Raw genomic sequence first — 27,670 nt, forward strand, 5'->3', positions numbered from 1 at the left:
TAAAGCTGCTGTGTTAAAGCAAATGAAGAGAATGGACGAGTGGAGACGAGACCCGATGATCAAAGCCCAAACTGAACAAAGTCTGAGGCCAGTCTGGTCCTGTAGGTTCTGGAGCTACAAAGTCCATGAAGCAGCTCCCAGTGAGGAACATGATCTGTCAAAACAGAAAAAGACCAAAAACAGAAGGAGCTGGATCCAAGAAAGAAACAAATGTGTAAAGACTGGAGCAGCTTTTTCACTCGTTTTACATTTATAACATGATCTGTCACACTTTCATGAACAAATGATGGAAAACTCCTGTACGACTGAGAGCTCACACAAACACATCACACTCTTTGGCTGAACTCATATAGTTGAGTAAGTCTGTGTGACATTTTGTTGTTTCCTCATGACAGAAAACCCCCGGACTCTTTTAAATAGATATTTGTGTCTGTGTTCATTAAATGTTCTGCTCTGGTTGATCTTTTAACACAGATTGTCTTTCTGATCTAATCTTCATGACCATAGACTCATAAAGTGTTTGCATTCACCTTTCAGTGTCTGTTATTTTGATTCTTAGTTTCCCTCAGTCTCAGAGCGAGTCAGAGCTGGACACACGATGGAGGAGAGAGAGTTCAGAGACGACGGAGCGTCTAAAACCACTGACCCCAAAGCTCAGAGGTGAGATCCACCACTGTCCTTTATATCAGAGTCTCTAACTCTATCCTTTATATCAGAGTCTCTAACTCTGTCCTTTATATCAGAGTCTCTAACTCTGTCCTTTATATCAGAGTCTCTAACTCTGTCCTTTATATCAGAGTCTCTAACTCTGTCCTTTATATCAGAGTCTGTAACTCTGTCCTTTATATCAGAGTCTCTAACTCTGTCCTTTATATCAGAGTCTCTAACTCTGTCCTTTATATCAGAGTCTCTAACTCTGTCCTTTATATCAGAGTCTCTAACTCTGTCCTTTATATCAGAGTCTCTAACTCTATCCTTTATATCAGAGTCTATAACTCTGTTCTTTATATCAGAGTCTCTAACTCTGTTCTTTATATCAGAGTCTCTAACTCTGTTCTTTATATCAGAGTCTCTAACTCTGTTCTTTATAACAGAGTCTCTAACTCTGTTCTTTATATCAGAGTCTCTAACTCTGTCCTTTATATCAGAGTCTCTAACTCTGTTCTTTATATCAGAGTCTCTAACTCTGTTCTTTATATCAGAATCAGACCTAAAGTCTCTCTTGTGTTCACAGATCTGCTCCTGGGATCGGCCCGGTGTCAGTGAGAAGTGAACGCTCAAATAATCGCGGGATTAATTTTAAAAGAAAACATGGTTCACAGTAAGTCAGACTCACTTCGACGCCACTTTATGTTAATGACATTTTAGAGTTTGGGTTTAAGAATTATCAGGAATATATTGTGTGGTCTCTGTTTGAGGAACTTCAGTGATTCATTGTTTTAAAGTAACCTTTTATTCTTTATAAAGTGGATTTTGAAATCAAATATGAATCTCTTAAAATAAACTTCAGATTTCCGCTGAGTCCACCCTCTCAGAAATATTAAAGTCTGAAGTGTATGCAGTGAATAGAAGCAGTGAGAGGACTGTTCCCTGTGGGATCCCAACAACGTCCCCGTCAACTCCTGCTTCCCAAAACAATAATAAAAATGAAAACGTACAACACTTAACAGTAGATTTAGGCTGTTTCCCAAAGCCTCGGTACTCGCCTTCCCTTGATCTGAAGTGGGCGTGGTCAGGCATCTACATCATCACACACCGCCCAAGTGCTGTTCCAATGTTCAAGCCATCTGGAGGCATGTGTCCTCCCTTTGGTTAGCATGTGGCTAATACACCAATGATACATCAGTGTAGCCTTTGCTGCCTTGCTCAAGCCAAATCACCCATAATGCAACACGGCTCTCAAGAAAAGAAAAGAGGTGGTGCTGTTTTGTGCGACTTGTTAAAGCACTTAAATAAAATGACTTGTTTAATGGCTCTGCAGACAGTGCTCTCTCAGCAGTTGCTCCGCCCTCTCCTGTAAACCACTGAGCTGTGACACTCTGACGTTTTTACATCATAGTGTCAAACAGGAAGAGCCCGATGTCTGTAATGTAATGCCTTATGGCCTGATGTTAATTTGTAAAACAGCTTTTTCATTATCTCTGTCGTAAGAAAGAAACAGCGCTGCCCCTGCTGCAAAAACAAACGCACCCCCTGTTTGCAGTGGAAGTTGTGAAGATGGAACTCTTTCTAACCTACTGTGATTAACTTTTTTAACCAACGAGTCCCATAATGTGATGGAGCGGCCAAGACAGAACGGTGAGAATCAAAACGCGTGTTAGCGTGCGTGTTAGCGTGTGCGTTAGCATGTGTGTGTTAGCGTGTGTGTTAGTGTGTGTGTTAGAGTGTGTGTTAGAGTGTGTGTGTTAGCGTGTGTGTTAGAGTGTGTGTTAGCGTGTGTGCGTTAGCCTGTGTGTGTTAGCATGTGTGTGTTAGCATGTGTGTGTTAGCATGTGTGTTAGCGTGTGTGTTAGCGTGTGTGTGTTAGCGTGTGTGTGTTAGCATGTGTGTTAGCGTGTGTGTTAGCGTGTGTGTTACCATGTTTGTGTTAGCCTGTGTGTGTTAGCCTGTGTGTGTTAGCCTGTGTGTGTTAGCATGTGTGTTAGCGTGTGTGTGTTAGCATGTGTGTGTTAGCGTGTGTGTGTTAGTGTGTGTGTTAGCGTGTGTGTGTTAGTGTGTGTGTGTTAGCATGTGTGCTAGCGTGTGTGTTAGCTTGTGTGTTAGCGTGTGTGTTAGCGTGTGTGTGTTAGCGTGTGTGTGTTAGCGTGTGTGTGTTAGTGTGTGTGTGTTAGCATGTGTGTTAGCGTGTTTGTTAGCTTGTGTGTTAGCGTGTGTGTTAGCGTGTGTGTGTTAGCGTGTGTGTTAGCGTGTGTGTGTTAACATGTGTGTTAGCGTGTGTGTTAGCGTGTGTGTTAGCGTGTGTGTGTTAGCGTGTGTGTTAGCGTGTGTGTTAGCGTGTGTGCTAGCGTGTGTGTTAGCGTGTGTGTTAGCGTGTGTGTTTGCGTGTGTGTTAGCATGTTTGTGTTAGCCTGTGTGTGTTAGCCTGTGTGTGTTAGCCTGTGTGTGTTAGCGTGTGTGTTAACATGTGTGTTAGCGTGTGTGTGTTAGTGGGTGTGTGTTAGCATGTGTGTTAGCGTGTGTGTTAGCGTGTGTGTGTTAGCGTGTGTGTTAGCGTGTGTTTTAGCGTGTGTGTTAGCGTGTGTGTTAGCGTTTGTGTCAGCGTGTGTGTTAGCGTGTGTGTTAGTGTGTGTGTTTGCGTGTGTGTTAGCGTGTGTGTCAGCGTGTGTGTTAGCGTGTGTGTTAGTGTGTGTGTTTGCGTGTGTTTTAGCGTGTGTGTTAGCCTGTGTGTGTTAGCGTGTGTGTGTTAGCGTGTGTGTTAGCGTGTGTGTTAGCGTGTGTGTTAGCGTGTGTGTCAGCGTGTGTGTTAGTGTGTGTGTTAACGTGTGTGTTTGCGTGTGTGTTAGAGTGTGTGTTAGCCTGTGTGTGTTAGCGTGTGTGTGTTAGCGTGTGTGTTAGCGTGTGTGCTAGCGTGTTTGTTAGCGTGTGTGTGTTAGCCTGTGTGTGTTAGTGTGTGTGTTAGCGTGTGTGTGTTAGCGTGTGTGTGTTAGCATGTGTGTTAGCGTGTGTGTTAGCGTCGGTGTTAGCGTGTGTGTCAGCGTGTGTGTTAGCGTGTGTGTTAGCGTGTGTGTAAGCGTGTGTGTGTTAGCGTGTGTGTCAGTGTGTGTGTGTTAGCGTGTGTGTGTCAGCGTGTGTGTTAGCGTGTGTGTTAGCGTGTGTGTTAGCGTGTGTGTTAGCGTGTGTGTTAGCGTGTGTGTTAGCGTGTGTGTTAACGTGTGTGTTAGCGTGTGTGCTTGCATGTGTGTTAGCGTGTGTGTTAGCGTGCGTGTTAGCGTGTGTGTGTGTTAGCGTGTGTGTTAGCGTGTGTGTTAGCGTGTGTGTTAACGTGTGTGTTAGCGTGTGTGCTTGCATGTGTGTTAGCGTGTGTGTTAGCGTGCGTGTTAGCGTGTGTGTGTGTTAGCGTGTGTGTCAGTGTGTGTGTTAGCGTGTGTGTGTCAGCGTGTGTGTTAGCGTGTGTGTTAGCGTGTGTGTTAGCGTGTGTGTTTGCATGTGTGTTAGCGTGTGTGTTAGCGTGCGTGTTAGCGTGTGTGTTAGGGTGTGTGTGAGCGTGTGTGTTAGTGTGTGTGTGTCAGCGTGTGTGTTAGCGTGTGTGTTAGCGTGTGTGTTAGCGTGCGTGTTAGCGTGTGTGTGTGTTAGCGTGTGTGTTAGCGTGTGTGTTAGCGTGTGTGTTAACGTGTGTGTTAGCGTGTGTGCTTGCATGTGTGTTAGCGTGTGTGTTAGCGTGCGTGTTAGCGTGTGTGTGTGTTAGCGTGTGTGTCAGTGTGTGTGTTAGCGTGTGTGTGTCAGCGTGTGTGTTAGCGTGTGTGTTAGCGTGTGTGTTAGCGTGTGTGTTTGCATGTGTGTTAGCGTGTGTGTTAGCGTGCGTGTTAGCGTGTGTGTTAGGGTGTGTGTGAGCGTGTGTGTTCTCGTTTTTATATTCTAGTGGGGTCCGCAACCTGAGATTTGACTCACCTCATGGGGACCAGTTTTACCTCGTGGGGCCCGAACCCCGGACCCCACAAGTCCCACCATAGAAATCAATGGAAAATGCAATTCTAATGTTCCTGATGCCGTTTCTGTAAAAATCAAGAAAAGGCCCCTGGAGGTCAGTTTTCCTGACTAAATGTGTGTAAGTGTGTATACCCTGGTGGTCAACAGTGGGTACTGCAAGGACCCCACAAGGATCCTTGTGTGTGTAACTTAATGGCCAGTGGCGGGAAATGGACGGTCCCCATAAGGACATTTGTGATGTGTGTAACTTGGTGGCGGGAACTGGACGGTCCCCATAAGGACATGTGTGGTGTGTGTACCCATGTGATCAATATGAATATTGCAAGGTCCCCATAAGGATATTGTGTTTTGAATATATTGTGTTACATAAAAGTACTCGTACAAATCTATATATAAACTTAATGTGCTATTTGTATTTAAATACATCTCAATTCAATAACCATGGCCAAACAAGGAAATATTAGCTAGGACTGAGGTCAGTGTTTGCCAAAGCTTGAGCTGCTAATGGCATCTAATCATAAAAGAAAAATCATAGTAGCCACTTTAACAAAATAAACCTCAAATTGATGTAATGTACTTCACATGCATATGTAAATTGTTGGCGCAAAGCAAAATCTTTAGGCAGTATGTGTCCCATCGAGACATATAGCAGCATTGGCATAGCTGCAGCTAACACCACCTAGCATTATGTTAGATTACCAATTCCTTTCAATCATAGCACATACAGTATCAGGTAAACACCGTGGCTCAGTGTTGGTTTTGTAGGAGCTGTTAGTTGAGGAGCACAATAATAATAATAATAATTTACACATGCACAAGAGGGCTATTTGTTATTTAGCATCCCACCTACCCACCGGTGCGCACCGTCTTGTTTAATTTCGTAACAGAGAACAAACTCTTGCATGGGTGATACAAGTATCGTTAGATTGCACATTACTAGGAAAACTGAATTTGCAAGTTGTTAAAGAGATGACTAAAGCTTATATCTAAGATGGGTTACAATATATGTTCTGGTTTGACAGCATTTCAATCAATTTAGTCCATGTTTGAGATCTATGCCGATATGAAAAAGGTGGTGTTTCAGAAACATAGGATGCCACATTGAATGAAATGAGGCTGTGCCTACAATAAAAGGCCACTCTGAAATGTATACATTTTGACAGAAAATTAGGAGCAAAGACAGAAGTGATGCATTACATTTTTTGTTGAGTTTTAGTTGTCTGCAAACCACCCCAGGACACACTGATGGTCACACAGAACAACATTATCTCGGCTAAAGCAGAGATGAGATCCTGAGGTTCCCAAACCGCCTGGAAATTCTGTTCATAAAGGTAATGAACGGACAGCCCCTAGCCCCAGACACGGGGCACCCCCCCTCTTGTAGACCTGTTAATGGCAACAAAAATATGAAATAAAAATGAATAAAAAAGGAAACACATTTCATGAGATTCCAAGTCCCCACACCGCATATGCACCCATCCCCCACTCCATGTGCTCACAGAGTGAAGACCACATAGTTGAAACAGTTCATGTAATGTTTTTTCTCCTTTGACATATTTTAAACATGTTACATTTCGCTGAAACGCGGAAACATCAAATAAAAATGCATAAATAAATCATTTTAAAAGGACACACATCAGAGTCCCCACAAGACCCACCTTGGTGCCCTTCCCCCACTCCATCATGAGGGAAGGACAGGTGGGCGCGTTCAGTATGGCAGACTGCAAGAAGCACGGTTCCTGAGATTTGGAGGCCCCACACCGACCCCACCCATACACCCATCCCCCACTCCGTGTGCTTATAGAGTGCAGCTCGTGTAGACCTACTCGTGTTGTGTTTGTTTGTTTTTTGTTAATGTTTAATTAGTACTATTTTTAAAAAGTAATATTTATCTGCTAGTGGCAAAAAAATAAATCTGAAATAAAAACAAAATAAAAAAGGAAACACAGTTCCTGAGATTTGGAGGCCCCACACCGCATATGCGCCCATCCCCCACTCCGTGTGCTTATAGAGTGTAGCTTATGTAGACCTACTCGTTTTTTGTTTGTTTGTTTTTTGTTAATGTTTAATTATTACTATTTTAAGAAGTTATGTTTATCTGCTAATGGCAACAAAAAATCTGAAATAAAAAATAAATAAAAAAGGAAACACAGTTCCTGAGATTCCGAGTCCCCACACCGCATATGCGCCCATCCCCCACTCCATGTGCTTATAGAGTGAAGACCACACAGGTTAAAGATTTTGTTATATATTTTTTTTTCATTTTAAACATTTCAAACATGTTACATTTGCCTGTAGCGAGAAAGCATCAAATACAAATGAATAAATAAATAATTTGAAAAGGACACACATCGCGGTCCCCACAAGGACCACCTCGGTTCCCCTCCCCCACTCCATGTGCTCGTTGAGGGGAGGACAGGTGTTTGCAATCAGTGTGGCCAGGCAGACTGCAGCACACGACGGACACAGAGATGAAAGGCAACAGAAATGAAAACAGGGTAAGTCAATCATAATGTTACTGTTATATTTATTCAAATTAGCTATATTAGCTTATTTGAGTTTCGATTTCTGCAATTGCAAATTTTACACATTTTATGCGGTCCTTGTGTGCAGTACTGCTAGTTGGCTAGCTTAGCTTGTTGGTCTTTAGTCTATTTTGAGTCAGCATTAACTGTATTTTTTTTTTACCTGTGTTGTCTCAGATTTCTCTCAGTCCTAAAGTATTTTGTTTAAGTGGAGCTCTAATGTAAAGCTTGTAGCTCACCCCATGCCTGCATCATGTTAAGTTTTGTGCCCTCCTTCTGCATACGAGTGCAGCATTTCATTAATACTGTTTATTGTGACAATCAGCAGTTACAGCGACAAGCCATGTCATGTTTAGAAGTGGGCAGTAAAAACACTGGCTATTAATCAGGATTCTAGTGATAAGATCCAGAAATATATTTTATTTACAAGCAAGAAAAAAAAACTTGCCTCTCAAAATGCAAGACCTGATAGATTGGTTTCAGGAACATGCCTTTTCTGTGTTATGTACACAATTTTTTCACCATTCAACTTTGGAATATTTATTTAATATATTTAATTACTTTTAAAACAAAGTATGTCACAATGCAATGATGGACAACTAAAGAACTAGAAGCACAGTATAATGAAATGTTGTAAAAGTCTGTATCCTGGACTTTAGAATGAGCGATCACTATATAGTAAAGTGTTTTGTATTGCAAAGAGTTTACTTCAACCCTCAGGCTGAAGGCTCGTATTTTTTTGCTCAGTTTGTCCCATTATATGTTTCAGGTAAAGAAATTGAATAAAAAGGCGAAACCCCGGAAAGCAGCAGCAAAGTCCAAAATGAAAGGGGTTAAACCAGCTCAGGAAACAACTGAGGTGCTAAAGGTAAAATAATAAACTGTTGCAATGCTTTTGACTTGTGTTAAATTGGGAAAGTCATCTACTGACAATACTGTTCTTCTTCCATAGAATTCACAAGATGCTCCTGGAAATCAAACCTGCATGGATGCTGACCACTCAGATATTCTACACTCCAATACAACCAACACTATTTCAGTAAGTTTACACAATAGAATTGAATGAACAAGCAGTTGTCTGATTTAAGTTCACAGATTCCTTTTTGTTTGTCTTTAATAAGAAACCACAAAACTTGGTGTAAACTTGAATCATTGCATTCTTCCATAGACTACACAACATGGTACAGAAAACCAACTCTCTATGCTTGCTGATGCTGCTGCAGATGCCCCACCCCTGGAGAGAACTGAAAGTGTATTTGTAAGTTCTCACAGCAACAACTTTACATTTTTATTTTCCTCTCACTTCTGACACCCATGTAGTCTCGGGTGAATGGACAACTTTATGATTGGCCCCAGTGCCATCACAAACACATTATAGCTACACCTATAGGGACACCTACACCTATAGCTACACCTATAGGGACACCTATAACTACACCTATAGGGACACCTACATCTATAGGGACATCTATAGGGACACCTATAACTACACCTATAGGGACACCTATAGGGACACCTACACCTATAGGGACACCTATAGGGACACCTACACCTATAGGGACACCTACACCTATAGGGACACCTATAGGGACACCTACACCTATAGCTACACCTATAGGGACACCTATAACTACACCTATAGGGACACCTACATCTATAGGGACATCTATAGGGACACCTATAACTACACCTATAGGGACACCTATAGGGACACCTACACCTATAGGGACACCTATAACTATAGGGACACCTATAACTACATCTATAGGGACACCTATAACTATAGGGACAACTATAACTACATCTATAGGGACATCTATAGGGACATCTATAGGGACACCTATAACTACACCTATAGGGACATCTATAGGGACATCTATAGGGACACCTATAGGGACACCTATAGGGACACCTATAACTACACCTATAGGGACATCTATAGGGACACCTATAACTACACCTATAGGGACATCTATAGGGACATCTATAGGGACATCTATAGGGACACCTATAGGGACATCTATAGGGACATCTATAGGGACACCTATAACTACACCTATAGGGACATCTATAGGGACATCTATAGGGACACCTATAGGGACATCTATAGGGACACCTATAGGGACACCTATAACTACACCTATAGGGACATCTATAGGGACATCTATAGGGACACCTATAGGGACACCTATAACTACACCTATAGGGACATCTATAGGGACATCTATAGGGACATCTATAGGGACATCTATAGGGACACCTATAACTACACCTATAGGGACATCTATAGGGACATCTATAGGGACACCTATAGGGACACCTATAGGGACACCTATAACTACACCTATAGGGACATCTATAGGGACATCTATAGGGACACCTATAGGGACATCTATAGGGACACCTATAACTACACCTATAGGGACATCTATAGGGACATCTATAGGGACACCTATAGGGACATCTATAGGGACACCTATAACTACACCTATAGGGACATCTATAGGGACATCTATAGGGACATCTATAGGGACACCTATAACTACACCTATAGGGACATCTATAGGGACACCTATAGGGACACCTATAACTACACCTATAGGGACATCTATAGGGACACCTATAGGGACACCTACACCTATAGGGACACCTATAGGGACACCTATAACTACACCTATAGGGACACCTATAACTACACCTATAGGGACACCTACACCTATAGGGACACCTATAACTACACCTATAGGGACACCTACACCTATAGGGACACCTATAACTACACCTATAGGGACACCTATAGGGACACCTATAACTATAGGGACACCTATAACTACACCTATAGGGACACCTATAGGGACACCTATAACTATAGGGACATCTATAGGGACACCTATAACTATAGGGACACCTATAACTATAGGGACATCTATAGGGACACCTATAACTATAGGGACATCTATAGGGACACCTATAACTATAGGGACACCTATAACTATAGGGACATCTATAGGGACACCTATAACTATAGGGACACCTATAACTATAGGGACATCTATAGGGACATCTATAGGGACATCTATAGGGACACCTATAACTATAGGGACATCTATAGGGACACCTACACCTATAGGGACACCTATAGGGACACATATAGGACCACCTATAGGGACACCAATATAGATATAGATATATCTTCAGATTTTTTTGTCCTTCTATGCAGCTTTCTCAAGAGTACCTGGATAAAGCGTTTCCTCATTCTGAAGATGTGGTTCCTGGCTCTGGTGACGACTCTCTCAGCCTAACTGTGAGCAGTGGCTCAAAGTACAGTCCGTCAAAACAGTCCATACGGGAAGAATCCACAGAAGAAGCAGGTCGAATGTCAGACGCCATTTTCAACAAAGCAGCAAAGGGAAAAAAAGTAAAAAAGTACAGAAAAAGAAAAGTTCCCAGTACTTCTAAAGACCGTGAGAGTGACGACTATGATGGCTCAAATGATGAACCAGTAAAGAAGATGAATGTGTCCACCATGAAGCTACGGAAAAAGAAAGATGGTGGACGAGTTTATAGAAACAAAATGTCCAGGCAATTGACACGTACACACGGTAATGAAAGAGACTTTCCCTCAAATCGAAAGAACGTAATAACAATTATAGTATTGTGTCTGTCCAGAGAAAGTGGTGGAGGCTGAAGATAGTGACTTGTCAGAAACAGAGAAAAGGCTGGAGACAACTTTGCAAGGTGAGCGTTTTAATGCTGTGAAACTTTACGGAAGTCACTGTAGGTTAGCAGAAAGTTGGAACATTGTTAGAATCTAGCTCATTGCATTTTGAATGTCTCACCTAGTGGTTTCACTAATAATTTCTGTCATTGTGACGAAGCCGGTCATGAGCCATTTTTTATCAAAGATTATAATGACATAATATTAGGGATGGGCACCGTTAAACGGTTCCTACTTGGAACCGACCGAAAAGCTTCGGTCGGAGGCGGTATCAAAAAATCAAATTGGTGCCAACTTCCGGTTCTTTTTTTCTCCAAACATCAATATATGACCCTCAGCGAGTCTTAAAAAAGCAACATGAACGTGTGCAGGTACTGAGCGGCTTCAGCGCAAATGGAGCGAAGCAAAGATATATTTCATAGATGTAGCCTCACTTATAGCGAAGCAAAGCTATAACTTGCTAAACTTCTGTAATAGAGATGGCAGAGCCGCGGTCTGCGTCAGGACTGACCAGGACTGAGCCAGGTTATTGGCTATTGCGCACAAAGCCCTCACTATTATGTTAATGTTTTGCAGTTATGAATATTCTCATACAGTCTACTGTATTTCTATTTGATTTAACATAATTTGAATGTCATGAAAAATATTTTATTGTATTTTACATGCATTTAAATAATTATGAATAATATTTTATGATTACAACTTGAAATATGAAAAGTAAAATGGAAGACAGGAGACCTTGTATCAGGCACCAACACTTGGTTAGTGGTGTTATGTTTTAATGTTTCCTGTGTTCAGAATCAACCATTCAAGGAGAGCAGCGGAATGTGGGCCCTGAAGGTGGCCATCAAACAGGTACTTTTACATTTGCTGTCTAGTTTAGATTGGCCAGGCACTAGGGTTGAACAATTATCTGAATCTTGATAAATCCTTTTATAGGAATTCCAATGAATCATGAAGGACACGGCAACACAGCACTTAGATATTTCTGTTGACTAAATCAAAATGAAATCATCCAAACTTCCAATGACCTAATATCCATTTTACTTTACTGCCAAAGTCTGTGCTTTGTTCACGTGGAGAATAAACATGAAGATTGATTAAATATGATTATATTATTATAAATGCAAAGTTAACTAATGGTAAATGGTTTCAACCTATATAGCACTTTTCTACCTTCAAGACCCCCCTTTATCTAACTGGTGTCTGTGTGAAAACTGTCTCGCCCATTCTTTTTTGATTCTTTTTTTTTCTTTTCTAGAACCTGTGAGAAGGACCTGGTCAGCTGATGAAGTGCGAGCGGTGGAGAAGACCCTCATGTCATTCATACAGGCAGGAAAAGTTCCAGGGAAGTACGATTGCATGGCTTGCATTGAGGCCTCTCCAGAAGAACTTCAAAATCGAACCTGGTCAGGCATTAAGTTCTACATTAATAATCGAATCCATGCAGGTAATAAAAAAAGCGCAAAAAGAGCTCGATAAAGAGTTCGGTGCATCATTCAATCGATTTTTCTTTTAATGAAACAAAATCAATCTTAAATGGCTTATTTTCAAATCATTAATCTGACGGTTAAAAAGAACTGCACATTTTGAAAGCACAGGCTCAGGACGTGATTCAGGAGTCAGGACGCCACCCGCCCACTACTGCTTTTTGTTTCTGTTCAAAAGACCATCTGAGATTTGATTGGCTCTTAGCAAAGTTCCAAAGTTTTGTATCAGTCCAATCGCAGAGCATGTTTTCACGCTCTCCCAATCCCAATACGAACAAAGCCCAACCAAAAGACATGTCTAAGATAAAATGCCAAATAGTTATAGCACAAATTCACATACTTGACTGAGTGTCATCATTAGGTTTAGTCTTTATGAAGGTTCTTGAGTCGCCTTCTGTACTCTGTAGTTGAAATCTCGAACGTTTCGCCTCTTATCCAAAAGGCTTTGTCAGCAAACTAAGGTTCAGCTCAGCGCAGTCCAGCCCAAGCTCAACCCCTCCTTGGGGTCTTTATCTAGACTGCGGGATGAGCTGAACCTTAGTTCGCTGACGAAGCCTTTTGGATGAGAGGCGAAACGTTCCAGACTTCAACTACAGAGTACAGAAGATGACTGAAGAACCTTCATTGAAAATTGATAACTCCTGTATGACTGAGAGTCAAGTTTTTTTCCGTTCCAAACGTACATTGATTGACACAGTTACGCTTTTGTGTTGAATTCTGAACAGTGTCTAATTACGTTTTTGTGGCACACGACATGGGTCATTCAAATTTGTTTCCACTCTTCTGGCCAATGGCATTAACTTGTTTACGCTTTTGTCATATCAGGCCTTTCTGATTGTCTATAGTTATTTGTGTATACAAAATAAAATGTTTCATAAAATTCAGTTTGTATCTTTATAATAGTAGACAAAGAGTAATCAAAAGGATTACTTGATGTTGTTGCACTGATGGTATGGCCTGTCAAGCTCATTTTCTTCATATTAAAGCAAAGAACCAGTCATGACCATAAAAATACTGTAACACAGATATAAAGTAACATAATGGGGACCGGAGTGGGGGGTGGGATGGGGGGTGAGTGGGTCCCACAAGACTGTGTCATGTTAGGGTGACCCTACTGACTAGAAAACACGAGTGTGTTGTAGGTTTCAGGTGACTACTTTGTTAAATAAAAATTATCACAATTTTAGGAGTTAAAACCGTGTCTGTAGCTCATTCAGAAAGGGTGGACCCCGCGAAGCACCCAGTAAACCGGTGTGTATCTGAAGTTCAAAGTGACCCCTGTGTTAGCAAAAAAATATCATGATTTTAGGAGTTGAAACGGTGTCTCCAGCTCATTCAGAAAGGGTGGATCCCACAAGGCTGTGTCTTGACATGGGACCCCACTAGGTAGTATAAACGGGTATGCGTGTTAGTGTGTGTGTGTCAGCGTGTGTGTTAGCGTGTGTGTTAGCGTGTGTGTTAGCGTGCGTGTTAGCGTGTGTGTTAGGGTGTGTGTGAGCGTGTGTGTTAGCGTGTGTGTGTCCGCGTGTGTGTTAGCGTGTGTGTTAGCGTGTGTGTTAGCGTGTGTGTTTGCATGTGTGTTAGCGTGTGTGTTAGCGTGCGTGTTAGTGTGTGTGTTGGCGTGTGTGTTTGCGTGTGTGTTAGCGTGTGTGTTAGCGTGTGTGTTAGGGTGTGTGTGTGTGAGCGTGTGTGTTAGCCATTTATGAAGCTGTGTTGCAGATGTAAACTCCAGCGGATTAGCTCGGAAAGACGGGCGGAGTTTTGTCTTCCGGGTTTGAAAAATACCTCCAGAAAATACTTATATTCATCACTAAATCAGTGCTCCATAGTGGTAGTGGTACAATATATCATATGAATGCCTATACTTTACACTGGAATGGCTAAAATAACATTATAGAGATCCTTTAATATAAAACCTGCAGTTACGTGTAAGACCTGAGGTGGCAGTAGTGAGTATAAAATGACCAACTTGTATCTAGTCCCTTTAACTTGAAATTTGTAACATATATATCACATAAAAAAACGGAAATTTCATCACTTCATGGAGCAACAAAAGAACCAGATTTGTTTTGTGGGCTTTTGAATTTAATTCACATGAGGCACTTTTACATTGTTATTTCTAAAGTTTTTTGTTTTATTTTGTATATTCAGATAGGTTTCATCATCTCTGACTGCTTGTTACTTATTTATTTTTGGTCTGTAAAAATATATTTATACTTTCACCCACCCAGTGCGTCAGAATCCCCCCTCCTCAACAGACCCTCCCCTCTCACCTGGATGAAACATTTTGGGCCAGATCTTGTGACTGCCGCAGTCCGTGCGCAACTCTAAACGCAACGTGGTACCTGCGCGATCTTGCATGTGGCGCAGGTGTTGCCCTAAAGGCTGCGCCGCTCGGGAGAGGGTGTTATTTAAGAAAAAGAGGCCGACTGAGGCGTGGTTCATTACAAGAAGCACAATTGAAAACAAAAGCGAAATTGCCTTAAAAAGTCTGGTTGAGCGTCGGTTACGCACAGGCTTACTTTGATAGATCAACGCGTACACGGCTAACACCACAACAACAACAGTTTTCCATAAATAAACCACACACGCCTTCAAGTGCCACAACACCAGGTCTAATCTGCGTTTTAAGGAGACATTTCCATCGTGTGTCAGTCTTTACCTCCTGATGATGTTTCTTGTGTAGCCACAGCTCAGTCCAAAAGAAAGAAGCGGATTACAGGGGCATAGCAACTTTTTTTTTTTCCAATTCAGCCGCTCCAAGAATCCTGCAGCTGTAACTCAAATGTTCCAATACGCTACAGTTTTCTTGCAACTACTGCATAACTCTGTAACTCCTCCACCGCCGATATGACAGTTTCTGATCAATTAAATCCTATACATTTCGTAACTTTGTGCATTCGAACGGTGTCAAACACGAGGCTGCTGCCTCTCTGTCCCGCCCGCTCACCTTGGATCTGCAGTGAGTGGCTGCAGCAGCGGAGGGACAGTTTGATTTCTTTTTATTTATCTTTTGATTTATCTTTATTAGACATTGCGCGCTGCATGTCGCATGTTACGCGTGTACAGGAGAACCCCCCCTCGCAACCCACCGCCTTCCTCAGGTCTGGGAAAAGCATGGGGAGGGGGCGGCACCACAACATCACAGTGAGAGTCTGTCCCCCCCTCCTGTCCTGCCCACTTTTTGCGCCAGGTATGACACTGAAGATTGCAAGGAGCGCCACCCGTCTGCGCAGTCGTCTGCTCTACAGTCTGCGCCATGAACAACAAGATCTGGCCCAAGGCATGTTAAAGATGAGCGAGGCGGGCTCAGGCAGTGCAATAGACACACAAGACCTGATGCCCCCGCGAGAGCAAGGCACCCTTACCCTGGCTCATCTTAAACACATCTATATTTTCCTTTTTTATGATGTCACTTCCTTTACCTCTGAAATGTGTTCCATTAGCAGATGGACACGAAGGAAGTGAGTTTGGAGGCACAGCCTTCAACACCAAGGCAAGGCAAGGCAAGGTACCTAGGCTTTGGGGAAAAGCCTTAGTTTATTGATCAGATTCTATTGTTTCTGTGATGGAGCAGATGATCCTTTTCGGAGTCTGATCCAGGACAGTCCCATGGATCAGACAGTAAAACACAGTCCCATGTGTTTTATTCTTTGTCTCAGGATCCTCCAGAAACATCTTCCGTATGAACCAGGCCCCGTCTGTGAGTCCCTCAGGAGCGACCGGTCCATGTGGGCTCCACTGAACTTCTCCTCAGATCTGTAAGATTGAGTTTGTTTAAACACAAGGACAGACAGTGGTTTAATGAGATTCTGAAAGTGTGAGAGAAACAGCTGAATCCTGAGGTGTTTGTTGTGTCTCTGTCACAGAGTGGAGCAGGCTCCAGAGCTCAGAGCTCAGCAACATCACACTCAGCTGGACTCCATATTTAAGGTGTGTCCTTCACTGAAGTTTGGAGATGTTCAGATGAATGGACTTGTTTCACACAGATCTGACACTGACTGCATTTGTGTTGTTTCTATTGTGTCTGTGCAGCTTCTGGAGGAGGACATCTTCACTTTTGTCCAGAAGGAGCTGAAGAAGCTCCACACGGTTCTGAGCACAGATTACCCAGAATGCTTAGAGCCTGATGAGGATGAGAATGGAGAGGCTTTTCTGAAGATCATTGTGAACTTCCTGAGGAGGAGGCAGCAGAAGGAGCTGGCTGAGCGTCTGTGGAGCAGTAGGTCCATTTCACTCAGTCATTTGATCTTCTCTGAGACTCAGGCTCTGTCTGTGTCTTCATTCAGGGAGATGTTCTGGAGTTCTTCAGCGTAAACTAAAGCGTGACCTGCAGCAGAAGTGTCAGTGTGTGTTTGAGGGCGTGGCTAAACAAGGAAGCCCCGCCCTCCTGCAGCAGATCTACACAGAGCTCTACATCACAGAGGGAGGGGCCTCAGAGGTCAACCAGGAACATGAGGTCAGACACATGGAAACAGCCTCCAGGAAAGCAGGCGGAGCAGAGACAGCCATCACATGTGAAGACATGTTTAAAGGCCCCGCGGACACAGAGGCGCCCGTCAGAACAGTGCTGACAAAGGGAGTGGCTGGCATCGGGAAAACACTGCTCACTCAGAAGTTCAGTCTGGACTGGGCTGAAGGCAAAGCCCACCAGGACGTCCAGCTGCTGTTCCCCTTCACTTTCAGAGCACTCAATGTGCTGAAGGACAGGAGCTTCAGCCTGGTGCAGCTGCTCCATCACTTCTTTAGAGCAACAGAAGAAGTGAGCAGCTTTGAAGATCTGCAGCTGCTCTTCATCTTTGACGGTCTGGACGAGTGCAGACTTCCTCTGGACTTCACCCAAACCAAGGCCCTGACGGAGCCCACAGAGAGCGCCTCAGTGGAGGAGCTGCTGGTGAACCTCATCAGGGGGAGCCTGCTTCCCTCCGCTCGCCTCTGGATAACCACACGCCCCGCGGCGGCCAATCAGATCCCTGCTGAGTGCGTCTCCATGGTGACAGAGGTGCGAGGGTTCAGCGACCCACAGAAGGAGCTGTACTTCAGGAACAGGTTCAGAGACGAGGCCCACACAATCATCTCCCACATCAAGACGTCCCGAAGCCTCCACATCATGTGCTTCATGCCAGTCTTCTGCTGGATCCTCTCCACAGTCTTGGAGCATGTGCTGAAGACCAGAGAGAGAGCAGAGCTGCCCAAGACCCTGACTCAGATGTACATCCACTTCCTGGTGGTTCAGGCCAAAGTCAAGAACATCAAGTATGAAGGAGGATCTGAGAACGACCCACACTGGAGTCCAGAGACCAGGAAGATGGTGCAGTCTCTGGGAAAACTGGCCTTTGAGCAGCTGCAGAAAGGAAACCTGATCTTCTACGAGAGTGACCTGAGCGAGTGTGGGCTGGACGCTGCAGCCGCCTCAGTGTACTCCGGAGTCTTCACACAGGTCTTTAGAGAGGAGCCAGGCCTGTACCAGGACAAGGTCTACTGCTTCATCCATCTGAGTGTGCAGGAGTTTCTGGCTGCTCTTCACGTCCATCAGACCTTCGTCCACACTGGGTTCAACCTGCTCTCCACAACATCATCTGCAATGTTCAGTTTTAACAGAGAACTAAAACTGCTTCACCAGACGGCTGTGGACCAGGCCTTACAGAGTCCAAACGGACACCTTGACTTGTTCCTGCGCTTCCTCCTGGGTCTTTCACTGCCGACCAATCAGAGCCTTCTCCAAGGTCTGCTGACACAGACAGGAAGTAGCTCCCAGACCAATCAGAAAACAGCTGAGTACATCAAGCAGAAGCTGAGTGAGGAAGTGTCTGCAGAGAGAAGCATCAACCTGCTCCACTGTCTGAATGAACTGAATGATGGTTCTCTGGTGGAGCAGGTCCAACAGTACCTGAGATCAGGACGTCTGTCTGAAGGTGGACTGTCTCCTGCTCAGTGGTCAGCTCTGGCCTTCATCTTACTGTCATCGGAAGAAGCTCTGGAGCAGTTTGAGCTGAGGAAATACTGTGCTTCAGAGGAGGCTCTGCTCAGGCTGCTGCCAGTGGTCAAAGCCTCCAACAAAGCTCTGTGAGTGAGGTCTATGTAAGTATGAACCTTCTAAACTTCTCCTAAAACAGTGTGTTCTCTCCAGACTGAGTGACTGTAACCTGTCAGAGAGAAGCTGTGAAGCTCTGTCCTCAGTCCTCAGCTCCTCTAGTCTGACAGTCCTGGACCTCAGTAAGAACGACCTGAAGGACTCGGGGCTGAAGATGTTGTCTGTTGGACTGAAGAGTCCTCACTGTAAACTGGAGCAGCTCAGGTCAGAGGGTTTACTCTTCATCTCTGTGAGTTTGTCATTTCTATGACTCTGTTTAACCCTGTGTGTTCAGACTGTCAGGGTGTCTGATCTCAGAGGAAGGCTGTGCTGCTCTGGCCTCAGCTCTGAGGTCCAACCCCTCCCATCTGACAGACCTGGATCTCAGCTACAACCATCCAGGAGACACAGGAGTAAAGCTCCTGACTGCTCTACAGGAGGACCCCCACTGCTCACTCTCCTCTCTCAGGTGAGGACAATTATTACACAGTTATTACACAGTTATTACACAGTTATTACAGTCGACACAAACAAACTGTTTATCTGAGTCTGTGTCTGTTTCAGACTGAGTCCTGCTGGAGAAAGATGGATGAACCCGATCTGCAGATGTAAGTCTGACTCTTCATATACTTTTTTGTTGGTTGTTCTGAGAAGATTTGCTGTTGTACAAGTTTCTCTCGTGTCGACAGCTGCGATATTGACGTCAGGAGAGTTTGAGCTGTTTTTACTCAAACCTTTAGAACTGAGACCTTCATTATTATTCTGGAGAAAGTTCATTTAACCCTGTGTTCATCCTGTGTTCATTTTGAACATTTTTAAATATTTATATATTTATATTTATATTTTAAGCCAAATTTTGAGAATCTAGTGTTTGTTTTTCTCTCATGTCTTTTATTTGGTAGATCTGCATCTCCCTGTCGCCCCCTAGTGTACAAAAATGTACACGCCTAAAAACAGCCAAAACATCTACATTTGCAATATTTTTTTCCACTTTGTGCATGAATCACATGAACTACTTTAAACTTTTCCAAAACAATCAAACATGTAATAATGTTCTGGATTTTAACTTAAAATCCCAGTTTCAAAACTTAAAGCTGAAAGAAATTGTTCCACAAAGACACAAAAGTGTGATTATATTTGTAGTAATAAATTGTAGAGCTGAGGCTTTGTCTGTTTCCAGAGCCGTGTTTGTGTCACAGATGAAGTGAAATTCATTCATTTGGAAGAAAAGGAGTGAAATGTAACATTTTTATTGTATTTCATCAGATTGGAGCTCATTCCCATTGTCGGCACATAAATAAAATCACTGTATTTTTTCTATTGAATATAATGGAAATAAGGCATTTCCAATGGATCTGACCCTGAAAACTTCTATTTTTAAATCTCACTGAAATGAGGCATAAAATCACTTCATGTGTGACATCAGGGTTTCATTTGGAAGAAAATCAGTAAAATTTAACATTTTTACCGTATTTCATAAAATTCTTTTTTTCTGACAGTTTGCAAAGCCAGTGTTGTTTTATATTCAGAGCCGGTTCTTCCTATACGCAGACTACGCAAGGTGTGTAGGGCCCCCGCGGCTGTAAGGGCCCCGCATCTCAGTCAAACTACGGTGTTGTTTCACTGATTAATCAACGTGTTGTTACGGGGACAGGCGCCTACTTTGCCACATACAACGGCACAGTCTGCTGAGGTAGATGAGCAGGAGAGACCGACACTCTCCCAACACGCCAGTGCTTTTCCGCTCGCATCCCGCCCGGCCGTCTGTCTCCCGGTGCTCGCTTCGCCTCATGCTGCCCTCCTGCTGCCCTCATGTTGCCCTCATACTGCCCTCATGTTGCCCTCATACTGCCCTCATGTGCGGCTCCTCCGTGGCTCCTGCACGGCTGCATCATGTCTCCCGGGTCCCGGGCACAGCGCTCGTGTTTTCGGGGCATCGGCCACACACCCATTTAAACTCTTCTCATTGTGTCTAGTGGAGAATCAGGACAGTAGTTTGATGAATAAACCAGAGTAAAGCCGTGTCTGTGGCCTTTTTGTCTCAAAGAGGAGTTGATTCCACACGGTTCTCACGAGCACAGTAACTTACAGTAACTCTGGTTCTCTGAATGTGCACAGTCTATAACGAGTTGGCGACTCACAGGCTAATTCTCAGTGGTCAGACTGAAATAACCGTCAGGTGCAGGTTTCAGTTTGTTTTAAATCAGTGGTTCCCAAACTGTGGGTCAGGGCCAGAAGTGAGAGAATGGGCCCATTTGCCATTTACCATTTTAAATAATGGGGGAAATAGACCAGTAGTAGTCGTCCTAAATCCCAGTTGGACAATGGCTTAGTGGCTAGTGGTTCTCACACAGAGGTGCAGGGCCTGAATTGAGGTCATTATTTTCCACTTCTGCTCTGCTTTACTGGACAGTGGAACTGTTTTGACCGTAAATAGGTCCGCCCTTTGCCCTTTGCCGAATAACCATGGGATGCGACTGTAGGGCCCAATGTGGGTTTTTGCTTAGGGCCCCAGAAGGGCCAGCACCGGCTCTGTTCATATTCTTCAGTTTGTAAACTTTGTGTTTATATGGGCGGAGCCTAAACTCTTTTTTTTTGTGTGCATAAATAGTAATTATCAGCTGAAAGTGACCTGAATACACAAAATAACCTGGACAAAGAGCTGCAGTCTGGATTTATTCTTGTGTTTCCTCAGGTTTACAAACCTGGGCCTCGTTTTCAACAGAGACTTTTCTGCTTCTAAACTAACCCCTGATTGTGACGCTCCCACTGAGCTGTTTCTTCACACTCAACATTATTGTCCATAAATCACTTGTTAATGTTAATAATATTCATGTAGTTTACATAAAACATAAAGACAAATCCTGTAGTTTCCCCTGGGCCACAGCTTCAGTATAAACTGACTGTAAACACATGCATCTGTTACAATGTTAGAAAAGTGGAAAGTTCTGAAATGCAGTGAAAATGTCAAATTCAACTCCTTTTCTTCCAATTGAAATGCTGACATCACAGATATGTGACTTTTTTCCTGTATTACAGTGAGATTTAAAATGTGAAGTTTGATGTGAGAAAAGTCCAGGTTCTGCCATGGCTCCATTATATCCTAATGGGAAAATAACATGATTTCATTCATCTGGACGACAGGAACAAGGTCCAAACTGAAGAAATACAGGACAAATGTCAAACCTGACTCTTGTTCTGCAAAATGAAATGATCAAATATATGACTTTTATACGGCGACAGGGGAGCAAAGACAAAGGAAGTCATGAATGTTTTTATAATGAACAACTGGACATAAAGAATCGTCCACGACAGAAAAACTACAAACAGCGACAGCTAACAAGAATTCAAGTTTTAATATGAAAGAAAATATTTGTTAAATGTCACTTCAGAACATTCCAGGTTATGTGTGGCTACGTCACAAGAGAAACTAAACTGAAACATAAATAAATGAGCTCAGCTTCACTCAGACGATCCTGTGAAGCCTTTGGAACAGAAGCATTTTTACAGAAACAATAATTAAAGCTCCTGTTTTATTCTATTGTCGGGGTGAAATGTTACAAACTGTGGCTTAAAAATGTGCAGTGTCATATTTTTTTTTAAACAATTAAATCAATCACATACATATTGAAATTTATATTTGAATCTTTGAGTCCATTTCAAATCAATATAAGTCGTTCTCCTCTAAAGAGTGAACAGGGACTAACTGCTGCTGTGTTTTCTCTCCCTCAGATTTCACTGAACTCTCTCTGGATCCAAACACAGCTCACAGGAAACTCAAACTGTCTGACAACAACAAGAAGGCCACATTTGTGAGAGAAGATCAGCCGTATCCAGATCATCAGGACAGATTTGACGGATGGACTCAGCTTCTGTGTGACTCTGGTCTGACTGGGCGCTGTTACTGGGAGGTCCAGTGGAGAGGGAGGGTTTTTATATCAGTGTCTTACAGAAGAATCAAGAGGAAAGGACGAGGTGATGACAGTTTGTTTGGACGCAATGATCAGTCCTGGTGCCTGTCCTGCTATAAAGATGGTTTCTCTGTTTGGCATAAAAACAAACGAACCCACCTCCCTCAGCCCGGCTCCTCCACTGGGACAGTAGGGGTGTATGTGGACTGTGCTGCTGGCTCTCTGTCCTTCTACACAGTCTCCTCTGAGGAACTGATCCACCTCCACACCTTCAACACCACCTTCACTCACACCCTGATCCCTGGGTTTTGGATCGGACCTGACTCCTCAGTGTCTCTGTCAGACTGAGGATCAGAGTCTCAATTATACAGATGACTTTCAGTCACATGACCTTTTCCTGAGCCCATTTTGAGTTTCAGAATAAGGGGTTCAGAAACCCCTCATGAGAGTTTTTTTAGGTGTTTTTTTCTGAAAAATTACACATCCTTCTTTCAACATCTGTCATTAGAAACAACTCAAACTGAATTAATAACATTGTTTGCTTAATGAATATGTGATGAATGTAAAGTGGATTTATTATTAGCACCCTCATCAGAAAGATCTTCTTAAGCCTTATTCACACAGGATCAGAATGACCTCAAGTAAAAAGTTACTGACATCCTCAGAGCTTCTATTCCTGTGTGAATCCGCCATGTCTGTAATTTGGAAGGTAGAAGGTAGATTTTTGCAAACTCCTCAGTCTCAGGTGGTTCTAGTCCAGGGGTCGGCGACCCGCGGCTCCGGAGCCGCATGCGGCTCTTCTGCCTCCTTGTAGTGGCTCTTTTGTCCCATTGGAGCAGCACCGAGTATATCTACAAGGAGAACCGACGCCTCTTATTGATCCGCTTTGCGCCGCAGCTTCTTTATACGATGAACCGCTGCAGATACATGCCTCAGGGCTGCCAACTCTCACGGTTTCACCGTGAGACACACGCATTTGAGTGCCTTCACACGCTCTCACGCCACACTCCTCATATCACACGCTCAACCAAAAAATATCCTTGACTTTTTGCAGTGAGCGGCAGCAGACGCTTTATTTTGTCTGTGTGCCTGTCCACGGCTCCTCTGGTGTGTGTCTGTGTCTGTCCACGGCTCCTCTGGTGTGTGTCTGTGTCTGTCCACGGCTCCTCTGGCGTGTGTTTGTGTGTCTGTCCACGGCTCCTCTGGCGTGTGTTTGTGTGTCTGTCCACGGCTCCTCTGGCGTGTGTTTGTGTGTCTGTCCACGGCTCCTCTGGCGTGTGTTTGTGTGTCTGTCCACGGCTCCTCTGGCGTGTGTTTGTGTGTCTGTCCACGGCTCCTCTGGCGTGTGTTTGTGTGTCTGTCCACGGCTCCTCTGGCGTGTGTTTGTGTGTCTGTCCACGGCTCCTCTGGTGTGTGTCTGTGTGTCTGTCCACGGCTCCTCTGGCGTGTGTTTGTGTGTCTGTCCACGGCTCCTCTGGCGTGTGTTTGTGTGTCTGTCCACGGCTCCTCTGGTGTGTGTCTGTGTGTCTGTCCACGGCTCCTCTGGTGTGTGTCTGTGTCTGTCCACGGCTCCTCTGGCGTGTGTTTGTGTGTCTGTCCACGGCTCCTCTGGCGTGTGTTTGTGTGTCTGTCCACGGCTCCTCTGGCGTGTGTTTGTGTGTCTGTCCACGGCTCCTCTGGCGTGTGTTTGTGTGTCTGTCCACGGCTCCTCTGGCGTGTGTTTGTGTGTCTGTCCACGGCTCCTCTGGTGTGTGTCTGTGTGTCTGTCCACGGCTCCTCTGGTGTGTGTCTGTGTGTCTGTCCACGGCTCCTCTGGCGTGTGTTTGTGTGTCTGTCCACGGCTCCTCTGGTGTGTGTCTGTGTGTCTGTCCACGGCTCCTCTGGTGTGTGTTTGTGTCTGTCCACGGCTCCTCTGGTGTGTGTCTGTGTGTCTGTCCACGTCTCCTCTGGCGTGTGTTTGTGTGTCTGTCCACGGCTCCTCTGGTGTGTGTTTGTGTGTCTGTCCACGGCTCCTCTGGTGTGTGTTTGTGTGTCTGTCCACGGCTCCTCTGGTGTGTGTTTGTGTGTCTGTCCACGGCTCCTCTGGTGTGTGTTTGTGTGTCTGTCCACGGCTCCTCTGGTGTGTGTTTGTGTGTCTGTCGGCGGCTCCTCTGGTGTGTGTTTGTGTGTCTGTCCACGGCTCCTCTGGTGTGTGTTTGTGTGTCTGTCGGCGGCTCCTCTGGTGTGTGTTTGTGTGTCTGTCCACGGCTCCTCTGGTGTGTGTTTGTGTGTCTGTCGGCGGCTCCTCTGGTGTGTGTCTGTGTGTCTGTCCACGGCTCCTCTGGTGTGTGTTTGTGTGTCTGTCCACGGCTCCTCTGGTGTGTGTCTGTGTGTCTGTCCACGGCTCCTCTGGTGTGTGTTTGTGTGTCTGTCGGCGGCTCCTCTGGCGTGTGTTTGTGTGTCTTGAATTGAAGAAATTGGTAAATTTCTATCAATTAGAAATACTACAAATTAAGATATAGTTTTGGGCATTAAAAATGTGACTTGTTTAAACCCCGGGATTTTGTCAAGAGGCCTCAGTTGTTTTCCCATAGGCTGTGTTGACAAACAATGTTTTCAGGATGTTGTGTCCCTGACACAAAGAAATAAAGAAACAAGTATCTTACCAAACCGCACAATTATTGTGATCCATCATTAGTTTCTTGCACACAAACCATGGTTTCAAATAGGCTTCTCATTCTGCATATTGGTTCTGTGAGTCTTGAACTGTAGTGATCCCTCTACGGTCTGAAAATAGGGACACAGAGAAAAAACAAAAACAAAGAAAACATAGACAAAACAACATTCTTTTCTCAGATTTGTGACTCTGTAGCCACTGCTGCTTCCCGGCACCTGTTAAAAACCTGGAAATTCAAAATCAAATACCCACATAGATGTTTACCATGGTGTTCTGTCCAAGTCATAGACAAGACAAGACAAACATAAAGTTATTAGTTCAGCCATTCACATTCACTCAAACAAAACCTGTGTTAGTAACACGTTTCAGTCCAGTCAAGTCGTCAACTCTTCACCAAATACTCACCTTTTCCCCAAATACTCACCCAACATTATTTTCCTTTCTGTAATTTATCATTTTAAATTGAGATGATACTTGTTTATCTCCTGTTTTGATTGTGTTATTCTTTTTTAATATAGAGCATAACCAATAGAGATTTTGTCACCCTGTTTGCCGCTGTTACTGTTGAGGCGGCCCTACGAGCAGGCGAGATAGACAAGGACAGAGCCTGAGAGAAAATAGGAAAAAAAAGTTTGTTGTCTGCAGACATAGAATTGGCCAAAAAGGGGAATGAAGAAAGAACAAAATTAATTTCAACTCATTTGTCACTATTATTTCCAGACAAAAAAAACAAAAAAAACAAAAATTTAATGAGTGAGCTCACAGTAAAAAAAACATCTACCTTTTTTTTTAAAAAATCCCAAAATTACTCGAGGCAAAATTATAGAATTGCATAACTAAATCTGGCAATTATCCTGACTTAAAAAAAAAAAAAAAAAAAATCTAAATAATAAAAACATGCCAGTGCCTCAGGCTACCCCTTAATTGAAATGGAGATGACCTACAATCCAACAGGTGTTGAGGTCAAACTATATAATGTATTGCTTGAGATCTCGGCCAGTCACTAATTCAAACAAAATTACCCTGAACCCCAGAGTTCCCATAAACCACTTTAACCCCTAAATTAGAATAAAGAGCAAATGTATTCACTAAAATGAGACTCAAGACTAAAGCTTACAACCTTTAACATGTGTAACAGTGTCTTTAAGTTATGTTTGTATGTTCATGACATTATTTATTAAAACATTTTGTAAGAGCTATTTAGCTATTGCAGACCACTGCATTGTTTCGGTCAAAGCCCCCAAACTTATGGTTTGTGGACCCCCACATGTCACTACAAAGTGTGTTTGATTGTTTTGCTGTGATTGATTCTGAAATCTTAATTTATTTTTTGGAGCAATAATAATGCCGTGTCATTTAAGCAAACCCAGATAATCCAAATATGGCCCTGTTGTGTTCAGTGACCCACATGTTGCAGACCTCTGTTCTAGACAAATGGTGGTACCTATTAAGCAGAGCATGTACTAGTGAACAAGCTGGTGTCTGTAGCAAAGCGCTTCTTCATTGCATTTTAGCATGTGATTGACATGTGCTGGACTTTGGAGTTCAATGTCTAAAGGTGTAACAAAACGTATCTCATAAAAAGCGTTCTAAGTGTCATGTGATTACCTCTCTTGCTGCTCGCGACCAGGCCCCGCCACAACATTTAGGGGTCACTGTAGTTGGCGTGTGTCCAAATGGATAGTCTCCTGCCCATGTCCTTGATATAGTCTCTGTCTTCTCCCACAACCATGCCATCCTTAGATGTTCTCCCGAAATCTTGCATCACAGCAGCGGTGTTGAGCAGTTCTCAAAGTCATTCAGCTTAGTCTTGCGTGGTCTTCTTCTGGCTGATTTCTCACAAAGACAACTCAGCAACCCAGTCTTACAGACGTACAGTCCAGTACTGTTCTTGTACTGGTTTTCTTTGCATGTTGGACACAGCAAGCGGAGTCCTCGACTGATACCTGCTTCTGGGTTGACATGGACAACGTGGTCATGAAAATCAGCACAGTCTCCTTCAGCTCTCCGTGGCTTCACAGCAGGCATGGCTTTGGACATAGTGGGGTTGATGTCTAGAGTGTATTTCAGCGAGGCGAGGCAGAGGTCTGGTCTTCTTCAGTGACCAGGTTTCAAGGCAGAGTTGAACAGTGACCCTCAGACTGGTGGCAGGTGGCCTTGGAGCCTGGTGCTTGCAGTTCCCTCGCGGAGCATGTGGAGAGAGAGAGTGGAGTGAGTAGGGTGTGGATGCGTGTGCGTGCACAAACACTAATCTGTACAACAGGCTTCGTATCTATGTCTTTATTACAACTACTTAAGCTTAAATTTTGTGGGGCTTTATCTACCACAGGTCAGTTTCTTTCACATTTAACATTGACTATGTATCTTTATCGTTCGTAATTTTTAAACGTTCTGTTAACGTCCTCTACTTTTTTTCCCCTCCCTCTTATCTATACACAAATAGATAACCATGTTCTTTTACAACATACTCTATTAACCTATGTTACACACAATTATTTATACACTTAACTTCTGTAATTCCCTTCTTTATTTATCCCTTAGTTTTTTAAAGCTGGTTTGTTCTCAGAGATCCCCCCGCTGGAAAACCAAATTGTGCTGTCCATACTGTAAGATACTCTAAACTTTCATTGCCATGTTTACCTTTCATAAT

General features: G+C 43.7%; 1 protein-coding gene and 3 long non-coding RNA genes across 4 annotated transcripts in view; 3 read left to right on the top strand and 1 right to left on the bottom strand.

Moving 5' to 3' along the window:
- Positions 1-27,670, top strand: part of LOC306961406 — a 174,736-nt gene that overhangs the window by 114,485 nt on the left and 32,581 nt on the right. The window lies entirely within an intron of this gene.
- LOC306960431 (protein NLRC3-like) lies at positions 599-22,712 on the top strand (the record flags this gene model as incomplete). The annotated part of the gene is made up of 10 exons (XM_079552862.1): positions 599-660; positions 1,235-1,321; positions 16,043-16,141; positions 16,250-16,313; positions 16,416-16,602; positions 16,670-18,446; positions 18,511-18,678; positions 18,749-18,922; positions 19,018-19,061; positions 22,186-22,712. 10 exons carry the CDS (start codon positions 599-601, stop codon positions 22,710-22,712), a joined length of 3,189 nt encoding a protein of 1,062 aa, XP_079408988.1.
- On the top strand, positions 10,841-11,870 carry LOC306961407. Its single transcript, XR_013792762.1, has 3 exons — positions 10,841-10,910; positions 11,689-11,745; positions 11,830-11,870. It is a non-coding gene; the product is annotated as an uncharacterized lncRNA (long non-coding RNA).
- Positions 26,784-27,551, bottom strand: LOC306961404. Its single transcript, XR_013792758.1, has 2 exons — positions 27,372-27,551; positions 26,784-27,272 (listed from the first exon to the last, which is right to left on the bottom strand). It is a non-coding gene; the product is annotated as an uncharacterized lncRNA (long non-coding RNA).

This window comes from Gobius niger (assembly GCF_951799975.1).
Source record: "Gobius niger genome assembly, chromosome: 3".
In the NCBI taxonomy this organism is placed as follows: domain Eukaryota; kingdom Metazoa; phylum Chordata; class Actinopteri; order Gobiiformes; family Gobiidae; genus Gobius; species Gobius niger.